The 25,569-nt window shown below is 36.4% G+C and overlaps 2 protein-coding genes and 1 non-coding gene across 4 annotated transcripts; 2 read left to right on the top strand and 1 right to left on the bottom strand.

The window, feature by feature from the left end:
- The first annotated feature begins 8,117 nt into the window (after positions 1 to 8,117).
- On the top strand, positions 8,118 to 8,224 carry LOC112764266 (small nucleolar RNA R71). The gene has a single exon (XR_003183075.1). It is a non-coding gene; the product is annotated as a small nucleolar RNA R71 (small nucleolar RNA).
- Positions 8,225 to 16,675: 8,451 nt separating this feature from the next.
- LOC112741228 (putative disease resistance RPP13-like protein 1) lies at positions 16,676 to 21,694 on the top strand. 2 transcript variants are annotated; one of them, XR_011871906.1, is made up of 3 exons: positions 16,701 to 20,508; positions 20,759 to 20,996; positions 21,450 to 21,694. XR_011871906.1 is itself a non-coding variant. In XM_025790119.3 (2 exons), exon 1 carries the CDS (start codon positions 16,819 to 16,821, stop codon positions 20,461 to 20,463), a length of 3,645 nt encoding a protein of 1,214 aa, XP_025645904.1. In that variant the 5' UTR covers positions 16,676 to 16,818; the 3' UTR covers positions 20,464 to 20,508; positions 20,759 to 21,242. The 2 variants fall into 2 exon arrangements, 1 of the variants encoding a protein (XP_025645904.1); XM_025790119.3 differs by lacking the exon at positions 21,450 to 21,694 and having other exon boundaries at positions 16,676 to 20,508; positions 20,759 to 21,242.
- On the bottom strand, positions 21,512 to 23,982 carry LOC112741238 (ammonium transporter 1 member 4). Its single transcript, XM_025790129.3, has 2 exons — positions 23,054 to 23,982; positions 21,512 to 22,505 (listed from the first exon to the last, which is right to left on the bottom strand). The coding sequence occupies exons 1-2, from the start codon at positions 23,892 to 23,894 to the stop codon at positions 21,844 to 21,846; spliced, it is 1,503 nt and encodes a 500-aa protein (XP_025645914.1). The 5' UTR covers positions 23,895 to 23,982; the 3' UTR covers positions 21,512 to 21,843.
- Positions 23,983 to 25,569: the final 1,587 nt, after the last annotated feature.

Raw genomic sequence — 25,569 nt, 5'->3', positions numbered from 1 at the left:
AAGCATATGACTAGGAAAACAACTCTTTGAGCTTTTAATCATGTCTAACCTCTCTAGTCATTGATGCTCAGAGCCTTGGACCTTGCTTTTATTTATTAATTATTATCTAATTTTTTTCTTTTGCTGTTTTTTTTATTCAAGGATTAAATTTTTGTTTATTTCAGAGAAGTCATAATAATTCTCTAAATTCCTGTTCCTTATACATCAACATCCCTTGATTCAAATTCAAATATACACTGTTCATATCATGCATTCAGAATTACCATTAATACCACCACATTTAAGTAAATAAGACTATTTAAAATTAACTCAATTTCTCATGCAATACATCACTTCTTTTCTTTTCTCTTTAGATTCAAGTTCAGTGAGTGGTACATGAAACATCTTTTCAGCATTAAAGCAATTAAAAGAAAACTAAACTAGTCCTAGGATTCTAACTAATAAAGGATCATGCAACAAACAAAGCAAAATAGCAGAAAGCCAGAACATAACATAGAAAAAGAGGGGAGGAATAAAAAATGAAAGGAACTCAACCAACTTAGTTATCCTAGCGGTCGCTTTATTCTTTAGGTTGTGCTCCTCAATGAAGATGATTCGCCTCCCTCTTGTGCTAGAAAACCAATAAGCGCAGCGTCAACACCAAACTTAAAGGTTTGCTTGTCCTCAAGCAAAGAAGAACTGAAAATAGAAGAGACAAATATTATGAGGAGAGAAAAATAAAAGGATAAAAGAATAAGAGAGAATTAGGATTAGGAGAGAGAGAGAAAGAAAACTGGGCGACGCAAGCGATGCATACGCGTACGGTACGCGTATGCATGGGTCGCGCATTTTTCGTAATGACGCATTAGCGTTAGGAACGCGATCGCGTGCCCTGAGTTTTGTGCGATTCGCGTGAAACCAGCCGCGCGCCCGCATGTCTCTCTGTTTGCATGGCTTGGGAACCAATAATTTCATACGACGCGTTCGCATCATGCACGCGAACGTGTGGGGGACCATTTTTGCAATTGACGCCCACGCGTCAGCGACGCGGTCGCGTGAGTAATTTTGTGCCTCAAGCACGCTTCCAGCCCCAATCCAGCATAACTCTCTGCCCAAACACTCCTTTATGTCAATTTTGCAAGTCACGCGGACGCGTCAATGACGCACACGCGTGGATGGTGATAAGTGCAAATGACGCGCACGGGTGGGGTACGCGTATGCGCGGTCATGTTTGTGCGCCAATCATGAGTCCAGTGCCATTCCCGCGCAACTCTCTGTCAATTTTGTTTTTTACGCACACGTGATTGACGCGTTCTCGTCAGTGACGCTTGCGCGTCGTGTGCTCGCTCTTTTTTTTAGCTTGAGGTGTTCGGTTCCTGTGATAAAATAGCTGCATGATCAGAAAATTAGTAAGAACTCAATAAAATAACTAAGAAAACTACTACTACAAAAAGTAGCTAAGGATACGAATTTATCGGGTTGCCTCCCGACAAGCGCTTTTTTAACGTCACTAGCTTGACGGTCAGCTCTGCTAGTTCAGCAGATGAGTGGACCTCTGGCGATCAATCTCGCCTCCAAGATAGTGATTCAACCTTTGACCATTCACTGTAAATTTCCTGTCAGAATTCTCTTCTTGTATTTTTACATGACCATACGGTGAAGCTCTTGTAACCACAAACGGTCCTGACCATCGGGATTTTAGCTTCCCGAGAAAGAATTTGAGCCTTGAATTATATAGAAGCACTCTTTGTCCTGTCTCAAAGACTCTGATGGCAATCTTCTTGTCATGCATTAGCTTGGTTCTCTCCTTATAGAGCTTGGCATTCTCATAGGCTGAGTATCTAAATTCATCAAGCTCATTCAATTGAAGCATTCGCCTAATTCTTGCAGCTTCTGAGTCAAGGTTCAGGTACCTGATTGCCCAGTAAGCTTTATGCTCCAGTTCGAATGGCAAGTGACAGGCTTTGCCATAGAACAACTGATAAGGGGACACACCAATAGGAGTCTTGTACGCTATCCGGTATGCCCAGAGAGTATCATCAAGCTTCCTAGACCAGTCCTTTCTTGAAATATTGATGGTCTTCTCTAGAATCCTCTTAAGTTCCTTGTTGGAAACTTCAACCTGTCCACTTGTCTGAGGGTGATAGGGGGTTGCCACTTTATAACGGACTCCATATCTTTGCAGAAGAGAGTCCAACTATCTGTTGCAGAAATGGCTTCCTCCATCACTAATGAGTGTCCTTGGGACACTAAACCGACTAAAGATATATATCTGAAGAAAGCTCATTACCACTTTGGCATCATTGGTGGGTAAAGCCACAGCTTTCACCCACTTGGAAACATAGTCAACTGCCACTAGAATATAGTTGTTTGAATGTGAGGGTGGAAAAGGTCCCATGAAATCAATACCCCACACATCAAGCAACTCAACCTCAAGAATTTCCTGCTGTGGCATTTCATGGTTGGCAGGGAGATTTGCAGCTTTTTCACATCTACCACAGTGCTTCACAAATGCTCTTGAGTCCCTGAAGAGATTCGGCTAGTAAAACCCGCTCTGAAAGACTTTTGTAGCTGTCCTTTCACCACCAAAGTGGCCTCCATAATCAGACCCATGACAGTGCTAAAGAATCTGCTGCTTTCCTCATCCGGGACACATCTCCGGATTATTCCATCTGAGCACCTTTTAAAAAGGTATGGTTCTTCCCAAATGTAGTACTTTGCATCAGTCAATAGCTTCTTCACTTGTTGCCTACTGTACTCCCTTGGGATAAAATTCATGGCTTTATAATTTGCAATGTCTGCAAACCATGGTGCTTGCTGAATGAGGAACAATTGCTCATCCGGAAACGTCTCAGTCACAGCTGTGGGTGGTTGTACTCCTGCTTTAGGCTCAATTCTGCAAAGATGGTCAGCTACTTGATTCTCTGACCCTTTCTTGTCTTTTATCTCAATATCAAACTCCTAAAGGAGCAACACCAAGGATGCAAGAACCAGACCGGTCAATGAACCGGTAAGGCAACTGGTTTACTAGTTCAATGGTCCGACCGGGGTTCAACCGGTTTAATTAAATATTAAATAAAAATTAATGTATGTAATGCTTGATCACTATCTAGTTGTTCTATCTTCAAAAATAAAAATTTCTAATTAGTAATAACTACAAATTACAAACACAAATTTACACAAATTAAATTCAGTTATAGCCAATGACTAAATATTGATAGTTGAATAGATTTACAGAATTTCTAATCACATCAAAAAGCAAATAATACATGCAGCACCAAAAGTTCAAAATAGAAAATTATCAATTACATTCGACATCAAAAGTTCAGAAAATAAATTCAGAAGTCATAATCCAAACAATTAGACAATTAAATTAACAAAGGGAAAGAGAGGGCTAATTCCATAATTTATAGCTTTGAAGATGCCCACAGCCTCATCAAGAAACTTAGCAAAGAAAGAGAGAACCTGGAGAACAAAGGGAAGAAACTCGACTTCTCAAGCGTTTCACAGAGGTGAAAGCAAGGTCCTTAGAATACGCTCTTGTGAAAGTTAAAAGAACTCCTCCTATGAAATAAGAACGATTATCCGGCTAACCCATGCTCTTGGAAGAAGAACTAAAAGGGCTGGTGCAGACAAATACATCAATTTATATAATTCATACAGTATTCAACATAATTAAATTCATCAATTTATCAGTTAATTCACCAAACTCAATATAGCAGAATTCAATACAACAGAATTAAACTTATATAGCAAAGTTCAAAATTTCAAAATTGAATTTACATCAAATTTATTCAAAATTACAGAACCTTTAATCCATACAATTAACAAAAAAAATTGAAAAGCAGAACAAGAACTCAAAAGAAAAACTGAAAAACTCTGCATCTGCCATCTGAAGCTCTAAACTAAATCTGCCCTAAATTCCTCACTGAATAAAAAAATCAATTGAAAATAAAAACCAAAAAATCCATGAACTCAATAACATCAGCAAGTCAACAACCCAGTTCATACAAAGAAACAAAATTCAGCAAGTCAACAAGTTAGCAACCCAAACCAAATAAACAAAATTCATTGAAAAACAAAGATGTTATGTTAGAGACTTAGAATACTCACCGCGAAAGAGCACAGCCAGACGACGACGACCAGATGCCTGATGACGACCAGACGATGCCGATGACAAGGATGACAAGCCGACGACCAGATGTCCGACGATGACTAGACGGCCGACGACGACCAGAAGATCCCTCGTCTGCGACGGTGAAGCTTCGATCAGGCGTTTGTTGGAGGTGACAGTGGCAAGCTCATAGAACAAGATCAGAACCTCGGAAAATCAAAATCAAGAAGCATAGGTGAAAGAACAGAGTCTTACCGAATTCAGAAGGAGGCGGGCTCGGCCGGTGGTGGTCGCAGCTGCTGTGGATGGTTGTGGGTGGCGACGAGGAGGCAGGCTCGGCCGGTGGTGGTAGCTGTTGTTGTCGATGGTTGTGGGTGGTGACGAGGAGGCGGGCTCGGTCGGTGGTGGTCACTGTTGCTGTCGATGGTTGGTGGGTGAACGGAGGCTGCTGCCGAATGCTCAATTAGGTTAGGGGAAAGGGGAAGAAAGGGGAAGAAAGGGGGGATAACTCAAATTAGGGTTAGTGGCTTAGGAGACTTTCGCGAACGCCTTTCTCCTTTTTTTTAAAAAATGCCAAAACGACGTCGTTTGGCGTCTGAAGTTGCAAACCACTGAACCGCCAAAAAACCGGACGGTTCTTCCGGTTCGCCGGTTAACCGCCGGTTCGACCGGTTTTTTTACCAGTTTTTTGCTAGACGGTTTTTAACGTTACCCGGACCGGCTAGGTAACCGGTTCCCGATTTTTCCGGTTGAACCGACCGGTCTGGTCCGGTTTTCAGAACCATGAGCAACACCCATCTGATTAATCTTGGTTTAGAATCCTGTTTGGTTAGAAGGTACTTCAAAGTAGCATGATCAGTATAAATAATAACCTTAGAACCAAGTAAATAGGACCTAAACTTATTAACAGCATACACAACAGCTAATAATTCCTTTTCTGTAGTTGTGTAATTCTTTTGGGAATCATTTAACACACGACTGGCATAGTAAATGACATGTACAAGCTTACCATGCCTCTGTCTTAAAACAGCTCCTATAGCAAAATCACTAGCATCACACATTAATTCAAATGGTAGATCCCAGTTAGGGGGAGCTATAATGGGGGCAGAGGTAAGGTTTGCTTTCAGAGTTTTAAAAGCATGCAAATAATCAGAATCAAAGAAAAAAGGAACATCAGCAACCAAAAGGTTGCTTAGAGGTTTAGCAATTTTAGAAAAATCCTTTATAAGTCTTCTATAAAATCCTGCATGACCCAAGAAACTCCTGACTGCCTTAACATTAGTTGGTGGTGGTAATTTTTCAATTACCTCCACTTTTGCTCTATCAACCTCAATTCCCTTACTTGAAATCCGGTGTCCAAGAACAATACCTTCTATAACCATAAAATGGCATTTTTCCCAATTTAAAACAAGGTTTAATTCTTGACACCGTTTCAAGACAAGAGATAAATGCTTAAGGCAGGATTCAAAAGAATTACCAAAAACAGAAAAGTTATCCATAAATACTTCAATAAACTTTTCAACCATATCAGAAAAAATTGAAAGCATACACCTCTGAAAAGTTGCTGGAGCATTGCAAAGTCCAAAAGGTATTCTTCTGTAGGCAAATACTCCAAAGGGGCATGTGAATGCTGTCTTCTCCTGATCTTGAGGGTCCACTGCAATTTGATTATATCCAGAATATCCATCTAAAAAATAATAAAATGCATGACCAGCTAACCTCTCAATCATCTGATCAATGAAAGGCAGGGGAAATGATCCTTTCTTGTAGCAGTGTTGAGCCTCCTGTAGTCTATACACATTCTCCATCCTGTGACTGTTCTTGTGGGGATAAGCTCATTCTTTTCATTCTTGATCACTGTCATCCCTCTTTTCTTGGGAACTACCTGCACAGGACTTACCTAAAGACTGTTAGAAATAGGATAAATAATTTCTGCTTCCCATAGTTTTTTTACCACTTTTTGGACCACCTCTTTCATGGTTGGATTGAGTCTCCTTTGTGGTTGCACAACTGGTTTAACATCATCTTCAAGGAGGATCTTGTGTATATACTTAGTTGGACTAATCCCCTTCAAGTCACTAATGGTCCACCCAAGAGCTGTTTTATGACTCTTGAGCACTGAAATAAGCGCCTCTTCCTCTTTAGGCTTCAGGAAAGAGCTAATAATCACTGGATATGAGTCATTCTCACCCAAAAACACATATTTCAGAGAAGGAGGTAAGGATTTGAGCTCAAGCTTGGGGGCTTCCTCCTCTGCTCTAGGCGTGTGAACCATAGTCTTCTGGGGTGATGAATTATCAACTTCAACTAATTTATACTCAGAGATGGGATCCAGAATGTCATCAAGCACCTCAGCTTTCAGTACCTCTTGAACAAGTGGTTCAATAACATCTATTTTCATACACCCTTCAGAATCATTAGGGTGCTTGAGAACTTCAAAAACATGAAGGACCACCTGTTCTTCATTGACCCTCAGGGTTAATTCACCGATTTGTACATCAATCAAAGTTCTACCTGTAGCTAAAAAAGGTCAACCAAGTATAATAGAGGATTTTACCTCTTCTTCCATGTCTAATATAACAAAATCAACAGGAAAGATGAATGGTCCTACTTTAACAAGTAAATCCTCAATAACACCTACAGGTAATTTAATAGAAAGATCAGCAAGTTGAAGAGAAATACAAGTGGGTTTTACCTCCTTAATTTGAAGCTTTTTCATTACTGAAAGTGGCATGAGATTGATGCTAGCTCCAAGGACACATAAAGCTCTCTGAATGGTGACATCTCCAATGGTGCAAGGAATGACAAAGCTCCCTAGGTCTGGCATCTTCTCAGGAAGGTTGTATTGAATAATGGCACTGCATTCCTTGGTTAACACCACTATTTCTTATTCCTTCCAGTTGCTCTTGTGGATCAACAATTCTTTCATAAATTTAGCATAGAGAGGCATTTGCTCAAGAGCCTCTGCAAAAGAAATGTTGATCTGTAGCTTTTTGAAGACATATAAAAATTTAGAAAATTGTTTTTCTTTGGAAGTCTTCTGAAGCCTCTAAGGGTATGGCATTTTCGGCTTGTATTCTGGAGCCTTTGGCAAGGTAGGATAAGTGTCAAGAGAATCAGGGAAAGGGTTATCTGCACGCTTAGGAGGTGTGTGCTCGACTTCTTCCTTCTTCTCTGGGGCTTCTTTTTCAACTAATTCTTCATTGGCCTTGGTTTCAAAACCAGTTACTTTACCACTTCTCAACTGAATAACCTTGCAGTCTTCTCTTGGGTTTACCACTGAATCACCTGGAAATGTGCTTGCAGACCTTTCAAGTAATTACTTGCTTATTTGGCCCATTTACATTTCTATGTTTCTAATGGAGGCTTTGGTTTCCTGCACGAAACTCATCATCATCTCCCAATTAGAATCTTCCTTGGATTTAGAGTTAGCCTGCTGAGGCTGAGATTAGCGGTTATTGTAACTGTTCTGTTGGAAACCGTCTTGAGAATTATTGTTGAAATTATGAGGTCTCTGAGATTGGTCTCTCCACCCAAAATTTGGGTGATTCCTCCATCCTTGATTGTAGGTCTTAGAATAAGGATCATTGTTGGGATTTCTAGTAGCACTCCCCATGTAATTAACCTGTTTAGAAGAAGCTTGAGCATAATCCTGATTATCATTTTACACAAAATTACCTGTCATGTCATAAGAGGCTTCTTGAGGGGGATTTTGGGTGTTGATAGCTGAGACTTGCATGCCACCCATCTGTTGAGTAAGTAGACTTATTTATTGAGACATAAGCTTGTTCTGAGCAAGAAGAGCATTAAGAGTTTCTACTTCCATGACGCCCTTCTTCTAAGGAGCCTCAGAGTTCACAGGATTCCTGTTAGAAGAGTATAAATATTGGTTGCTAGCAACCAATTCAATAAGCTCAATAGTCTCCTCCGGTGTCTTCTTCTTGTGCAGTGAACCTCCTGCAGAATTATCTAGGCACATCTTGGACATTTCACCCAAGCCTTTATAAAAGATGTCCATTTGGAGAACATATCCGGAGGGCATTGCCTAGTCAATAGCTTGTATCTCTTCCAAGCTTCATACAGAGTCTCACCATCTTTCTGCCTAAAAGTCTGAACCTCCATCCTAAGCTTGGTCAGCTTCTTTGGTGGGAAAAATTTTATAAGAAACTCAGTAACCACCTTGTTCCAAGTATTCAAACTCTCCTTGGGTTGGGAATCTAGCCATAGCTTTGCTCCATCCCTCAAAGCAAACGGGAAGAGCATGAGTTTGTACACATCTGGGTTTAATCCATTTGTCTTCACAGTATCACAAATTTGCAGAAAACTAGAAATAAACTGATTTGGGTCTTCGTGAGGAAGACCGTGATACTAGTAGTTTTGTTGCACCAGAGTGACCAGTTGAGGCTTCAACTCAAAATTATTCGCAGCAATAGGAGGCACCACGATGCTTTTTCCATAAAGAGCTGCAGTAGGAGAAGAGTAAGAGCCAAGCACTCTTCTTTGTTGCTCATTCCCATTCGGGTTTGTCCCATTGGCATTATCAGTATTATTCGGATCCATAGTGGATTCTGCAGCCTTGTAAAGCCTTGCTTGTTGTAAACGCCGCCTGAAAGTCTTTTCAGGTTCAGGATCAAGGTCTAAGAGATGTTCTTTGTCTCTATTCCTGTGCATAAACAAGCAAAAAACAAGAAAAGATGAGAATCTCTACGTCGGAGTGTAGAAAATTCCCAGTGAGGTAATCTTTGTAAAATAATAAAATAAAAATACTAAATAAAATAAATATAAATAGGTAACACCAAACTTAATTTCAGAAATTAAGAAAAATATTGGTGCTATTTATTTATTAAAAATTTATTATTTTTTCGATATTTTTTTATTTTTTTTAAATAGATTTAATAAAATTAAAAACAAAATGCCTAATCTAAGCAATCAAACAACTGATAGTTGTTAATCACTATCAATCCCCGGCAACGGCACCAAAAACTTGGTTAGGTATTTTACAACCCACAAACTTATCGACAAGTGCACCGGGTTGTACCAAGTAATACCTTACGTGAGTAAGGGTCGATCTCACGAGGATTGATGGATCAAGCAACAATAGCGTTTGATAGGATTAGTTAGGCAATCAAAAAATGGTTTTGAGATATGCAAAGAGCATTAAATAGTAAATTAAGAATATTAAAGACATGCAGATAAATAAGTTGGGAATAAAATATTGAGAAAGCAGTTAAGGTTTCGAAGTTATCTATTTTTCCAGATTTATTTTTCTTACTAACTATTTTAATCATGCAAGATTTAATTTCATGGAAAACTATGTGACTAGACTCTAATTCCTTAGACCTTCCTAGTCTCTTCTAAAATTTATTAATTGCCAATTTCTTGGTCAATTAATTCCAATTAGAGGGTGAGGCTCAATTTCTAGTTTATATGCCAAAAGAATCCTAATTATCCAAAAATAAGGGGATTATACGTCACGTATCCCGTTAAATACAAATAATTAGAAATTCAGTATAATATGTTTTCAAGTTGTTGTTCAAGTAAAGAGTTTTTTCAAGTTTTACAAGAACTCAATTAGAACATGGGCCATAGTTCCGCTCCACCTATATTCATGAAATAAAGAGCAAAAACAATTATTGAAATATAAATCTAAACATGGATTAAATTAGAAAGATCAAACGAATAAATCCATACAAATAAACAGAGCTCCCAACCTTAACAATGGAGGATTAGTTGCTCATGGTTCAGAGAAGAAAAATAAGGGTTCTGGTAAAAAATGTACTCTCTTTCTAATCTGACGGCATCAGATCCCTTTTTATAACTAATCCTAATAGATTTAAAATCTAATTATCTAAAACTAAAAATAATATTTTTTTGAGTAAACTATCATTTGTACCCACGAAAGTTGAAAACGCTGACATATCTATCCATAAAAAAAGAAAATTACCATTTGTACTCATGAAATATGGTTTTTACAAGCAAAATTATCCAAACACTAAAAAATTATCTAAAATTCCTAAATTACCCTTATCTTCACCACCACACCACCTCCTTCACCCAATCACCTTTCTAACCATAACTCTCTTCACCCAGCCACCACCACCCTTTTTCTTTCTAATCTCAAATCCCACCACCATCTCATTTCCTTTATCACTACCATCACCACCACCACCACTATACCAACATTATCATCTTCTTCACATAAAGAAGCAGCAGCAGCAGCAACAACAACAATAACAATAGAAAAAGCAGAGAAAAAATGGTTCTTGCATGCCGTCGCCCTCTCCTCCTTCTCCGATCTCTTGCCCTCTCCTCCTTTTCCGATCTCTTGCGCGCTCTCTTCCTTCCCGACCAGCGACAATGACAATGACAGACTCAATCAATGGTGGCGACAGATGTGACGGAGCCGGCAGCAGCAGGGCGCGACAGCGACAGCAGCAGGGCGCGACAGCGACAGTAGTTCCCCCTTCCTTGGTTCTAGCTCACATCTCCTCTTTGGACTTCCTCAACAACAGCGACGATGATGCGATAGCGGCAGCGAGTCCCCACGTTGCCAGTGTAGTCTCGTTCCCCCTCCTCTTCTCTTCTTCTTCCTCGGGTGGGGGTGTGTGTAATGTCTCCGTGTGTGAGTTTTGGAGGGAAAGGGAATGGTAACTGGGTGAAGGGGGTGGTGGTGGAATTTGAGATTAGAAAGGGAAAGAGGGGTGGTGGCTGGGTGAAGAGGGTTAGGGTTAGAAAGGTGATTGGGTGAAGGAGGTGGTGAGGTGGTGAAGATAAGGGATTTTGTAGGTAAGAGAGAGTGTGGGGGGAAAAAATCTGAAGATGGTTATGTTGTTGTTGATGATGGTGAAGCCCTTTTCCTGGGTTGAGAATTCGAAGAAGCAGAAGAGAGAGAGAAAAGCAAAACACATAAGGAAAGCGGGAGAAAAAGAAAGAGGAAGGAGTTGGCAAATTTGACAGATTATGGCAGCGGCGACGAGCTCAAAAAATGGAAGGAGAGGGAGAGGATGGGTTAGTGGTGGTGGTGGCAGTGGTGGGAAAAAGATGAGAACATTGAAAGAGAGAGAGGAGAGGGGGGAGGGAAGGAGATGACAGTAGTAGTGATAGAGATAAGGGTAGTTTAAGGATTTTAGATAATTTTTTAGTATTTGGATAATTTTGCTTGTAAAAACCATATTTCATGGGTACAAATGGTAATTTCCTTTTTTTATGGGTAGATATGTCAGCATTTTCAACTTTCGTGGGTACAAATGGTAGTTTACTCTATTTTTTTCTAAAAGATAAGATTTAAATTTAAATTCGAGTTAATTAATAAGTCTTCAGCTGATGGGTGGGGATCACTTGCTTTGTCCATTCTACAGCTTCTAATATATGTTTTATGGGCTGGAAACTAGGTCAAAACAGCCTAGAAATCCTCCCCAGCATTTTTCTGCATGTGGCGCATGTCACGCGTACACATCAGTCACACAGACGCGTCGATGGTCTTTTCTGCGAGTCACGCGGACGCGTCGGTCACGCGGACACGTTGCTGAGCAAATCTTCAAATCACGCGTACGCGTCAGTCACGCATACACGTCGCCATGGATACTTCCAGATCACGCGCACGCGTCAGGCACGCGTGCGCGTCACTCCTCGCAGCCATCTCCTTTGATTCTTGTGCTGCAGAAACTTCGTCAAATTCCGCCGAATGCTACCTAACATAAATAAAATTGCCCAAAACTCAAAATAGCATCCATAGTGGCTAAAATATAAATAATTCTTAATTAAACTCAACAATTTAGTGCAAATTCACTAGAGAAAGATAGACAAGATGCTCACGCATCAGTAGTTTTGTAATTTCAAATAAAAATGGGGATAATATGGTAATTGGAAATAAATTATAATCCAACAATAATAATATATAGAAATACTATTTGATCACCAATTTCACAAATTATTTTTAATAAAATGTCCAAATCGTATAAAAATCCTTATTATTTTACAACTACCAACTTTACAATTTAAATATATAAAATAACTCAATAATTATAAAATTAGATAAAATCTTAATTTAAATTGCCCAAACTCATTATTTTTGAATTTCTAGAACTTTAAGTTGCAAATAGAAAAATAATCCATAATTATAGAGTTTGGATGAAAACCTTAATTTATTTCAAATCGAATTAATCAAAACTACCTTTAATTACCTTCCATAAGATAATTTATGGAATTAAAACTATAAATAGATATATGATTTTAGATTAGTTCAAAATAAGACTTTTCAAAAGTCTTAGGTCTTACAAGTGGTGGGTATAATAAAGAGAGAAAAAGGTATGAGTAGGGGTAGCAAAGCGGGCCGGCCCGCCCCGCCCCGCCCCGCCTAGACCCGCCCCCAAAACGGGGCGGACCGGCCTGCCCCGCCAACTAAAATGGGTTTAAAATGTTAGCCCACCCCGCTTTATGGCGGATTGGCAAGCTAGCCCGCTTGACTTTGTTTTTTTTTTAAAATAAAATTCATTAAAATTAACCAAAAAATAATAATTAAAAAATTAAATACAAATAAAAACTAATTAAATTATAATATATTTTTTTCACTATTTTTTTATTTTTAACTTCAATAAAATTGTTCAAAATAATATTTGTCAATAGAATCATCTTTATTTTAAAAAATAAGTCACATAATTTGAACATATATACGAAATTGTAAAATAAAATAAATAAAGTTAATAACTAAAAGAAGAATATAAACAAAAAATGAAAAAAAGTATTTAAAAATTCTATAATTATTAATTTTATAATAGTAATCACTCTTTTATTTAATAAAAAAGGAAAAAAATATCTTCGGCCTGGCAAACCGGCCCGCCTCGCTCCGCAAAAATCCACTAATTTGTCGGTGCAGTTTTGGCAGAATTTTTTAATTTGGCGGACTCCAAATCTTAGCCTGACCCGCCTTTTTTAGCGGATCGGCCCGACGGGTTCGATCCGTTTTGTCACCTCTAGGTATGAGAGTCTCTATTTTTGTAACAATATGGACTATATCAAGAATAAGAAATAGCATTATTTTTCAAAATAAGATTTTAAATTTTGATGAGATGAAGAATGAGGTGTTATATTGACGAGATGCATGGAAAAAGGAAAGAGAAATCCAAGCAAATGGGGTGGAAGAGATAGGTAGAATTCTATAATATAACTTATTTGTTATTGATTTTATTGTTACTTATGTTGTTATTTTTGTTTGTTTTGATTTGGATAGTTTTGTTTTAAAAAGTGGTTAGAGATTATACTGTGACGCAGAACATGGAATTTGTATGCTGTTTGAGAACTTGATGATTTTAATTATATAAAAAAAAGTCATCCCAAAAAGAAAAATATGCAGATACTATGGATTGAAATACATTAGAATCCATTAAATTTACCTTGGAAGCTGGAAGATCCTATGAGAGAAGATGATTCTTAAAAGATTAAATCATTGGGTATACTAATTAAAACAAAGCTTTCATATTTTTCTTTTTTATATAAAAATTTTAATATATTTGTTGTTTGTATGGTTTGAGATTTTGAATTCTTTTAACGTGTATTAATTATGTTGTGTAACTATATTAATGTTATTAATTTTTTTTTAAATACAGAATTTTATTAGTAGTTCAAGAATTCATACTACATGTATGAAAGATTCAGGGTTCAATGTGATCCATATAAATTTGTGTAATCAATAAAAGATATTATATTAATTTATATTTATAATCTTGCTTAGGTCCATTGGATGGTTGTTAGTTTCATTGTATTGAATACATAATTTTTTTTTTTCATGTTATGCAGGATGTTATTTATAAGAATATCAAGTGTTCATATAGCTTAAACCTATTGCACAACATATTAGCCCATTGACAATTAGACGGGAGCTACAACTTGTTTTTAGGAAATATTTGAATAGTATTTCGGATGAGCATATGGATAAATGTAGTGTTTAATATCTAACTTTTATTGACAGTATCATGTTTAAAAAAGTTTAAAGTATATGAAAGACAATAATTATAATTTAATTTAGTAAAAAACAACTTACAAGTAGCATTTGGTGGAGAGACAGAGATGGAAAGATTGAGACTGAGAGACATAGATTAAGAGACAGAGATTGAAATAAATTTCAGTATTCTATTTGGTGCAAAATGGGAGACAGAAATTAAAATAAGAATGAAATTTTAATTTAATTTGTACAAAGAGTAAAATTGAAATCAATTAATTGAAATGAAGGTATTTTAGGTATAAAATATTATTAAAATTTTAGTCTCCATCTCTAAAAATTTTAGTCCCTTGCGTCCCTATTTTTTTGAGGTACTGAAATACTGAAATTTTGAAGACAGAGAAAGAAATTTTAGTACCAGTCTCTAAACTAACAAACATGATACTGAGTCTCAATCTCTCAGTTTCTGTCTCAGTACCTCAAAACAAACACTACTACAATGTGTAATAGTTAAAGATAATATGTAAATAATTATGTATGTTTTTAGAAATAGTCAAATTATCTTGTAAAGATATTAAAAAATTTATTTTCCCGTTTCAAAATTTTTTATGTTTTTTTTCAATCTCTTTAAATACTTTGAAATAGTAAAAAGGATTAAAGTTATCTTGAAAAAATACAATAGTTTAAGTTTAGTTATATTGTTATTTTTATTATGTGAGAAATATTTTACTCAGATATAATAGTATATATGCAAAAGATGGATTCCTCCTCCCCTTTGAATTGCAAAGGTTAAATATCTCTAATTTGATTTAACTAATTTTTATAAAAAAAAGTGAATTGGAACAATGCTATTTGCACATTAATTAGATTTGTTACAAACAAAGTATGAATTGATTACAATAATACTATAGTTATTCTTTAAATTGAAAAAAGAGATCTGTTTTGAAGCCTTAGCAAGTGCACAGATTTACTACTAGTAATTAGGGGTGTACATGGCCGGCCTAGCCCGAAGACTTGGCCCGGTCCCGAACACTTTAGGGGCTAATTTAGTGTGATTTCATCGGGTTTAGAGCCGGATAAGGGTCTCAAAAATAGACCTGGTCATTATTTCGGGTCGGGTTTGGGCCATAGCTCGAGTCACCCGAACTCGGCCCGGTGGCCCGGTCATGATACACAATTAATATTTTGTGTTATTAGTGATGGATGATGGTTATTCTTACGTGGAATATAGATATTGTAAACCTTAATATTTTGTGTTATTAGTCATTATAAGATTATAAGTTAATGTTTTATGTTTAAAATGTATAAGACTTTAGATTAATGCATAATATTGTGTTATTTGTATTGATTTAAATATTTGGTGTTATTAGACAATATTAGTATTGATTATGGTTATGCTTTAATTTTAGAGAAGGGTTAGTTTTTGTTATATTTTTTAAGTGAATTTTTCTATGTGAATTGTGAAATAATGGTTGGAGATTAGGTGATTTTTACATGTTAAAGATCCAGTTTTTACCCGACCCGAAGGTGCGTAGGTTTCATCGAATTTAAAATCGGATTAAGATTTAAAAATTAGGCCCGATCTATATTTTAGATCGGGTCTGAATTAAACCAAACCCGGTGTGACCCGGTCCATGTATACCCTACTAGTAATAGTAAAAGAATGTAAAAATGAGAAATGAAAACAAATAGTCCAACTTTAGATCAGCAAAAAGCAAAGGAAAAAAAATGATATTTGGACCAAAATGCTGATGTTACATACTATGTGCTTGTTTGGGTGGGGTGATAGAAAAATATATTTTTTTAATAAAAATTTTTTTTATCGTGTTTAATAAATTTTTAGTAGTAAAAGTAAAAGTATTAAAAAAATTTTTTTTTAGAAGCTACAATTTACATTTTTTTAAATGATCTTTTTTCATAAAAAAAAGATGTTTTCACATAATAAATAAACAAAAAATAATTTAACTGATAAATAAAAAGATCTTTTTGTATGAGATATCCAAACATAAAATTATTTTTATTTTTTTAAAAAATATTTAAAAAAATAACTCAAAAAATATATATTTTTTTTAAAATTCACTAAAACAAGCCTATAAAATTGTAAATTGTCAAAGATCATTCTATCATTTTTTTAAATATCTGTTTAATATATTATAAAATAGGTCTTTTCAATGCTTTTATACTCAAATAAATTATGTGACAATGCCATCTTTTTCACATTGTAAAATCTGTTCTCATTCGATATAAGCACAGCCAATTGGGGTTTGCAAAACCAAAAATCATATCAAACTCCATTTCTTTTCACATGTGTTCGTAGATTAACATATTTCCCAGCATCTATTGATCCTTCAAACAAAATATATCATCTACCAACTAGAGAGTACCGTGGAGTATAATATAGAAGCTTATTATTGATTATACCAAAAAAAAATATTAAGTCACCAAAAAAAGTTAAAAGATTTCCATTTGCTAGAGAGCATCAATATCAAGAAGCATTGACTAAATACATGGACATGTGAAGGGAATTATTAATGGTTGGCATGTCCACATAGTAAGCCACGTGAAAGTAGCAGATGAAGTCAATTTCATTCAGAAAAAACTACCCTCTATTATTCATCTAGGCAAATAATATAATACTTAGCAAAAAAACATATCATATTAAGTGCAAAGCAAACCGCAAACAGTTTCTCTTGTGCTTGAGGAAAAAATAAAACATCTGTTTACATTGCAATCTAGCTGCAACCACTCTTCTTTTCTTTTTGCTTGTTGTAATCTCTTGTCCTGAATAATGGTTGCAAAATTTGAGGGTAGAGCTTATCTCGCTTCCTTTGTTGATGCTGTTTTGAACAAGCTGTCTTCTGTCAACTCAACCCCAATAGCAAGGAAGCTAGCTGACCAGAAGTTGCTTCAAAAGTTGAAGGCATGTCTCCGTGCCGTTCGACCTGTGCTTGATGATGCTGAGCAGAAGCAGATCAAAGACCAAGAAGTGAAGAAGTGGCTTGTTGATCTCCAAGATTCTCTCTATATGGCTGATGACTTGCTTGATGAACTCTGTACTAAAGCTGCCACTGCCACTCCCATTCAAAGGGATCCAGGTAACTCTTCTTCCTGGTCTCACTATGTTGATTCAATCGTGGAATACTGTGATGTTGATGAGATGGGGGTAGTAAATAGCACGCAAGACATAGTTGATAAACTGGAGTCTATTGTTGAAGAGAAAGATGATCTTGGTCTAAAAGAAGAGATTGCCAAAGATCTGGGGGACATGTCATGGAGAATTCAATCATCTCTAGTTGAAAGTTCTGAGATATTTGGAAGGGATAATGACAAAGAAGCCATCATAGAATTGTTGTTAGATGATACCTGTGATGCTAACATATCTGTGATTCCCATTGTGGGAATGGGCGGAGTTGGAAAAACTACCTTGGCTCAGTTGGTTTACAATGATGTCAGAGTGGAGAGGAAATTCGACACTAGAGCATGGGGGTGTGTTTCCGACCAATTTGACATTGCTAAGGTTACAAAGACCTTAATAAAAGCAGCAGGATCTAGTTCTTGTAACGAGGATGATTTGAGTTTACTTCAAACTGGATTGAAGGATAAGTTAATGGGGAAGAAATTCTTAATTGTTTTGGATGATGTGTGGATTGATAATTCCAGAAACTGGAAAAGTCTTCAAAAACCTTTTCAATATGGGAAAAAGGGAAGCAAGGTTATTGTAACAACTCGAAATGATAATGTTGCCGATGTAGTGAAAACTATTTCAGCATACAAGCTTGGTTTATTGTCAGAGAAAGATTGTTGGTCACTTTTTGTGAAACGTGTATTTCTTTCTACTGCATCGAAGGAGTATTCAACTCTAGAATCGGTTGGTCGAGAACTTGTCAAAAAGTGCAAAGGGCTACCTTTGGCGGTAGAGGCCCTTGGTTCCTTATTACGTACAATAAACTATGATGAAAGGGATTGGGATAGTGTATTGAAAAGTGAACTATGGGAAGTTTTTGAAGATCAGAATGACGAGATTATTCCTGCCCTAAAAATTAGCTATCATTACCTTCCTTCAAATCTAAAGCGATGCTTTGTTTATTGTTCTTTGTTTCCAAAGGATTTTGAATTTGATAAAGATGAGCTGGTCTTGCTATGGATGGCAGAAGAACTTTTACATCCAAAAGGAAAAAAGACTCTGGAAGAAACTGGTTGTGAATATTTCGATCAATTGGTTGCTAGATCCTTTTTTCAGTCCTCTAGCACTGATGACAGCTTCTATGTGATTCATGATATCATGCATGATTTGGCAACAATTTATGCTGGAGAATTCTATTTTAGAGCTGAAAAACGTGAAGAAAACATCGGGATCAGCAATAAAACCCGTCATTTATTGCATAACTCAAGAGGAAACTATCCCTTCTCGCAACTAGTGGAAGCTTGTGGTAAGGTAAAAGATGTGAGGACATTTCTTGAAATAAATTTGGGTCGAATGGATCCGTTCAGTATGGAAAATGCTCCTCATGTCTTTGTATCAGAGTTGAAGTGCTTAAGAGTTTTGTCATTTAATACCATTCCTCTTCATTCATTACCTGATTCAGTAGGTGAATTGATTCATCTGCGTTATTTGGATCTCTCATGTACACGTATAAAAATATTGCCTGAGGAATTGTGTAATTTGTACAATCTCCAGACTTTGAAGTTGAAGGATTGTTATTTACTAAAGAAGCTACCCAACAATATGCAAGATCTTGTAAATTTACGTCATCTTGATATTCAAGGAGCTGATCTCGAAGAGATGCCAAAAGGAATAAGCAAAATAAAGGATTTGCAGTTTTTAAGTGATTATGTTGTCGGCAAGCATGCAGAGGATAATGGTATTAAAGAATTGGGAGCTCTTGCAAATATTCATGGGACACTTCGTATTTCCCAATTAGACAATGTCATTGATGGTGATCAAGCTTCGGGGGCAAGAATTGCTGGGAAGAAGAACATTAGGGGTCTACGTTTGAGTTGGTCATCAAACAACCATATTGTTGATTCTCACGATATACTCAACAATTTAAGGCCTCACACAAACTTGAGAGAGCTATCAATCAATGACTACAAGGGTCAAACATTTCCAAATTGGCTAGGACATTCTTCCTACAGAAACATGACCAAAATCTACTTGAATGGCTGCAGCAATTGTCTTGAGCTTCCTTCACTTGGACAGCTACCCTCTTTGAAGCACTTGTTTCTCAGCGAGTTTTTCAAGTTAACGCGCATCGGTGCCGAGTTTTACAATTCTTCTTCTTGTGGGGCACCCTTTCCAATGCTTGAAACTCTGAGTTTTTATCACATGTATAACTGGGAGGAGTGGCTTTCAGTTTCATCTGAGTTTGAGTTGGATGCTTTTCCTCGGCTTAGGGTGCTTACAATGCGATACTGTCCTAAGTTAAGGGGAGATTTGCCCATCCAACTACCTGCTTTGGAAAGCCTTTGCATTCGTCACTGTGACCAACTTGCTTTTACTCTTCCAAAAGCAGATGCAATGCTAGAGCTATCTGTTGAAGGAACCCAACGAGTGGAGGCGGTGTTTGAGGCCATTGGACGCAACCAACTAAACTGTCTACAATCTTTAAGCATCTCAATATGTTATTCGTCCATATCATTTCCCGGAGCATGTTTGCCCTCTGCATTGCAAAACTTGGACATTCACCGTTGTCCGTATCTAGAGTTCCCAATGCCGGCGCAAGAGCAGCAGCACGAGTCATTGCAATCGTTATCAATATCCAGCAGTTGTTGTTCACTCATGTCCTTCCCTTTGGCAAGCTTTCCAAATCTAACAAAAATTACAATTTCATCCCTTAAAAATATGAGGTCTCTTGAGGAATCAGATCCAACTGCTGCTTCAACTTCAAATCTCCGCTCTTTACACATTGACAACTGCCCTAGTTTTGAGTCTTTCCAGATGGTTGCACCCCATCTAGAATATCTCATCCTAAGAAATTGCCCAGAAATTGAATCATTCTTCGACGGGGGTTTGCCACCTAACCTGAGAGAGCTTGAAATCCAGAGTTGCAAGAAGCTGGTGATGTACCTAGCATCCATGGACTTGTGTGATCACTGTCTTACACATCTTGACATCGAACATCCTTATGATAACATCAATTCCTTTCCCATGGGCGGTTGCCTGCCGCCCTCCCTTGAGAGACTCTGTCTGCGAAGCTTTCCAACTCTAGAAATCTTGGACTGCAAGGGACTTGACAATCTCCAGAAGCTATTGATAGATCATTGTCCCAACCTCCAGGATGTTGCGGGGAAAAGCTTTCCTTCCTCTCTGTCAATGCTCGGCTTCAGTGGAGGTTCTTTGCTGCGGAGACGGTGGCAGAAGAAGGACCCGTTAATTTTGTCCAAAATGTCCCACATCCGCAACATCAATGTTGATGGATATTGGATTTCATGACTCAGGAAGAGTATGCTTGCTTTTTCTGTCCAACATCTTCAACAGGTATTGTCTTTCATTCTCTCCTAAACTTATTGCATGTTATCCAAATATATTTCCTGGTTCTATAATTTGTATTTTTAATGCTTGTGCATGTCACTAAATTGTGATGATTAGTTTAGACACTCAGACTTTGTTGTTAAAATGAGGTGTTATTTGTTACCTTACTGACAGTGACACTGTACTCATTGCATGAGTTATTTGTTGATGTTACATTACTTTTGGATTTCATGGAACTAACCTTATATTCAACCAGAGTAAACTGAATTTCCCCGTTCAACCATGGGCTTGATCTATAGCTGAAATTACAAATGGAGCATCAAAGTGGACTATTGTAGGTATGTTCTTTGGATGAAGTAGGAAATGAAGAGGCAGAGTAATTTGGATAAACAAGGAGAAGAATGCCTAAGGATTCTAAGACACATGTTGACTGCAAAATTGGAAATGCAGCTTGTTCTTGAGGTGGTTCAAGCTCCATGATAAATCCGATTTAGGTACAATCTACTGTCACTTCTCCTATAGAAGTGGTTAAACCTAAAGTCAATAGCAAAAGAAAGATAATTCTATTAGATTAGTTTGAATTAATCTTTCTTTACTCACTATTTGTGGTTTAAATTTGTGTTCTTGGCTTTATATGTATATACCTAGTATATCATTTGGAAACAGTAATGTCAATATGAAGAAAGACTTGTTGTTGTTTGAATTTTCTATCAAATATAGCAACTAAGATTTCAGTTTAACAAGGATTTTCATTTTCTTGTCTATTGAGTTTGAATTCAAATGTGACTTATTTACTGTTTACAGTGGCTTCTTTTTTTCCACTTTGTTTCATCCTAGTACCTAGGATTTTGTAAGCAAAGTCAAGCAATAATTACAGTTATATATCTGATATTTTGTTGATCATAACAAACATTATTATATTAATGTTTTCATTCTAAATGTTGAAGGAAAATCTGGGAAAGTTGTTCAAATATGGTTAATGCCGGAAGAAAGTAATGAGGGAAAAGGATGCACAAAGGAAATAAGGCAGTTACATATTACCAAAGGCAAATGGGACTGCAGCACATGGAAGCAGCCAAAAGCATTTTCTGAACACTTTACAACATAAAAGGAAACCTATATTACAAATTATTTATTTTGGTAATTAAAATAATTAAATTATTTATTTAAAAAAAATCCTCTTAAACATGAACACTATAACGGAACAAAAACACTGAAACTTAGAATCCATCAAGTTAACAACTAAAAGGAAACACAACTGTTTACCAAAATACCAATAACATGTAACTAACAAAAACAAAATACCAAAAAAAGAAAATGTACCTAACAAAAACACATCATCTAAGGATCTATCCTTGTTCCTTCAAGCGAACGTTTCTGTAGAAGCTCAAGTTCACCATGATGATACTCATAAGCCATTCCACCATGGCTAGTTAAGTCCAAACCTTCCATCTCCTCTTCAGATGATATCCTCAAAAGCTTCAACTTGTGCAAAACAAAGAACAACGTTCCCATTGTAACACTAACCCAACCAACAATAACCAAAATCTGAATAACATGTGCAGCCAAAAGCCTTCCACCTCCTCCCATTAGCAAACCATAAGGCCTATCAATTGGCCCTCCAAAGACCTCATTCAAATACTCCTTTATCGCGAACAACGCAGTGAAAATGATCCCCCAGACGCCGCATCCACCATGGAGTTGGAAGGCTTCCAAGGGATCATCATACTTGAATTTCTCAGCTAGAATGTTGCATCCAATCAACACCCAAGCCGCGAAGAATCCGCATATCACTGCAGCCCAAGGGTCTACTACAGAGCAGCCGGCAGTGATGGCGGCGAATCCGCCAAGCAAGCCATTGCAAACGTCTGTGACAGTCCAGTGACCAGTTTGCAAACGTCTGCCAAAAAGAGTTGTCAATGCTGCTGAGCAACCTGCAAGTGTTGTTGTCACAGCAGTCCTACCAATTGCACTCCATTGTCCATAGAAAGAACCACTTTTACCTATGTTTCAACATTATACAAATCCAAGTGTTAAATGCATACTATATGTGAATATGAAAATTTTTTGGGATATCAAAGATTGGAAGAGTTCAAAATCTTGAACTCAGATAAACGCGGATTCAGTGAGAAAGTAACTGGCGGTTGAATGCCACGTGTTTGATAAAAAATTTTAAGAGAATAAGTTTGTAGGCCTTTTAAATATGCATCAATTGCTCCCTGAATATCATGTTAGTCCTTCTCTCTTTTTATACCGCTGTCTAATTTATAGTATAAAAGGACTAAATTAAGGCTCGAATATAACTTCAACAACCAACTTGAGTATTTTCTCGATTTTATTTCCAAAACATCAGTTTTAAGAAAAAAAAGGGTTAAATAAAAAATAAAAAATTCAATCCAGTTACATGAACATAAACATTAGATGTACACTAAAATTATTAAAAATGAACGAAGTTATACATGTAATTTTATATATAAAATTACTAATTTTAATAAATAGATAGTATTTTTTAATGACATTAAAGCATTTTTGTGAATCATAAGACACTCACCATAAGCCTTGGAGATGATGAGAAACGAGCCAGGGTTAAATCCGTACCAACCAAACCACAACAAGAAGGTTCCCAAAACAACCAAAGTACCACTATGTCCCCTCATAGCCACAGCTTTTCCCTCATGATCAAACCTTCCAATCCTTGGTCCTTCAATAAAGGCACCCCAAAATCCAGCAACACCACCAACCAAGTGAACAACACCTGATCCAGCAAAATCAATGACTCCCGAACCAAACAGCAGTGTTTCTGGATCAACCCTTGCAGGGCTTCCCCAACCGTCCGATGACCAAAACCAATGCGAAACGACCGGGTAAACTAGCCCCGTCAAGAACGAAGAGTATATCAAATAGGAAACAAATTGTGTCCTCTCAGCTATGGATCCACTTGTTATGCCGGCGGCGGCGATGGCGAAAGCCCATTGGAAAAGAAAGTTTGCATAGTCGAAGGACTCGGACGGGAACTGCGTTAGGCCAAAGAAATGTTCGCCGATGAAACCGTTGGACGAGGAGCCAAAGGCAAAGGCAAAGCCAAAAAGATAGTAGAAGATGCCGCCAGTGGCGGCGTCAAGGACATTAGTAAGCATTATGTTCATGGTGTTCTTGGCGCGAACCGATCCGGCACACAGCATGGCGAAGCCAAGCTGCATGGCAAAGACAAGGTAGGAAGAGAAGAGAAGGTATGTGTTGTCCACTGCATGGTTTGTGTCAAGAAAGTTGTTAGAGATAGCATCAAATCTTCCACATATGTATTTGGCAGTTTCTGTTGCCATGGAAGTGTTGCCTCCATTGTTGATAAGAAGTGATTGAAGCTCAGCTACGGAACAAGTGAGAGTAGCCATTGCTAGCTAACTATTGTTAAGTGGTGAAGAATAATAGTTTGGCCTTTAATACTTTATAAAGAAAACGATGGTGGATCTGTTAAAGAGAGTCTGTATTTGTTTTTCAAAATTTGTTTTTAATAAAAATATTTTTTTATAGAAGTATTTAAATATATTCAAAATTTAATAAAAATATTTTATTTTTAATAAAAAATAGTGAAACAAATTTTGATTTGTTTGTTTCGGTCTTTCACTCTTTTGGTTTAAACTTCTAGATAAGGATAAATAACAATGGATGAATATTAGCTACCAAAAAAAGAATGCATGAATATTATTTTCAGAATATAATTTAATGCAGAGGATATGATAAACATATTAGTTCCTAGTTCCCAATTTTATACATAAATTTATTATTATTATTAGTAAAGTAAACTATGCCCTTTTTTAAATACTAGTGTTAAATTCGTGTGATGCACGAACTTACACTTTAATTTGACATGGTAAATTAAAAATAATATTTTATAATTATAATTTTTTTAAGTTTAGTATAACATTATTATCGTCATTATATAATAAACGTATTTAATATGTTGTTTTATCTTTATTCAAAATAAAATGTAAATGAAACAGTTTGAAGTGTATAATATTTTTGAGTCAAAAGAAAAGAGACATAAAAAATAATATAATAGTAGTATGTCAATTTTATACTAAACTTTATATTATAAGGCTAATGAAAATTTATCGACAACCTAGTATTTTACTAACTTCATTAAAAAAGCAATTAGCATATGATGTTGTGCTCCATGTTACACATTTTATTTCAAGTGTGAAAGTATAATCAATGTTGGGAATAAGGAGTATGATCACAATCCAATCAATCATGCGTCAAACAATTTGTTATTATTATTAAATTAAAGTGTTAATATAATAAGATTCTTGATTAAATTTAGAGATTTATCATTATGAAAGTGATCATAATATTGAGAGATAAATCTTTTATAATTTGATCTAAATTGTTCTTGATCATAGAATTATTAAAAAGGACATTAATAATCCGTAAAGATCAATATATATATATATATATGGTGCATATAGAGATATAGCCATTGAATTGACTCACTATGAGAATTTCTAATGGTTATAATTACCGCATATTTGTCAATAGGATATTCTCAATATAGTAATAGAGTTTCCTTCGACCTGTGACTATCATAGTAATTAACAATGTATTTATTATACTTTGATTTCGGATACCTAATACCCTAGGGTGCTAGTTGAATGGATATTGGGTATGATTTAAATACTTATAGAATTAATGATTAGTCAATAAGGAATCCGTCAACTCTCGATAAAGAGTTTGAGCTCTATGATTATAATGACTCGATAAAGAGTTTGAGCTCTATGATTATAATGACTGGGTGAATAAAACCTTGGTTAAGGGGATTGAATGAATGAAGAAATGAATTTCTTAAGTCATTCACAGTTCATTATAATAATGGTAACAAGTTAGAGTTTGACAATTAAACCATACTCTAAGGTTAACCAAGAGATGGAAATATGGAAGGAATTATACTTTGTTCTTCTAAGGTTCTTAGTAAAAATATATTACTTCATACTATCAGGTCGTTGAGGAGTGTTGCTAGATGCCAACCTTCATTAGTAAATTTAGTATGACTAATTTACTACCCGTTTAGTA

This window comes from Arachis hypogaea, chromosome 2 (assembly GCF_003086295.3).
Source record: "Arachis hypogaea cultivar Tifrunner chromosome 2, arahy.Tifrunner.gnm2.J5K5, whole genome shotgun sequence".
Lineage (NCBI taxonomy): Eukaryota > Viridiplantae > Streptophyta > Magnoliopsida > Fabales > Fabaceae > Arachis > Arachis hypogaea.
This window is presented reverse-complemented; position numbering and strand designations above follow the sequence as displayed.

Coding starts and splice junctions, on each gene's coding strand:
- LOC112741238 (XM_025790129.3), bottom strand. CDS start 23,894: ATGGCTACTCTCACTTGTTCCGTAGCTGAGCTTCAATCACTTCTTATC. Junction 22,506..23,053: donor CATCATCTCCAAGGCTTATG/GTGAGTGTCTTA, acceptor GTTGAAACATAG/GTAAAAGTGGTTCTTTCTAT.
- LOC112741228 (XM_025790119.3), top strand. CDS start 16,819: ATGGTTGCAAAATTTGAGGGTAGAGCTTATCTCGCTTCCTTTGTTGAT.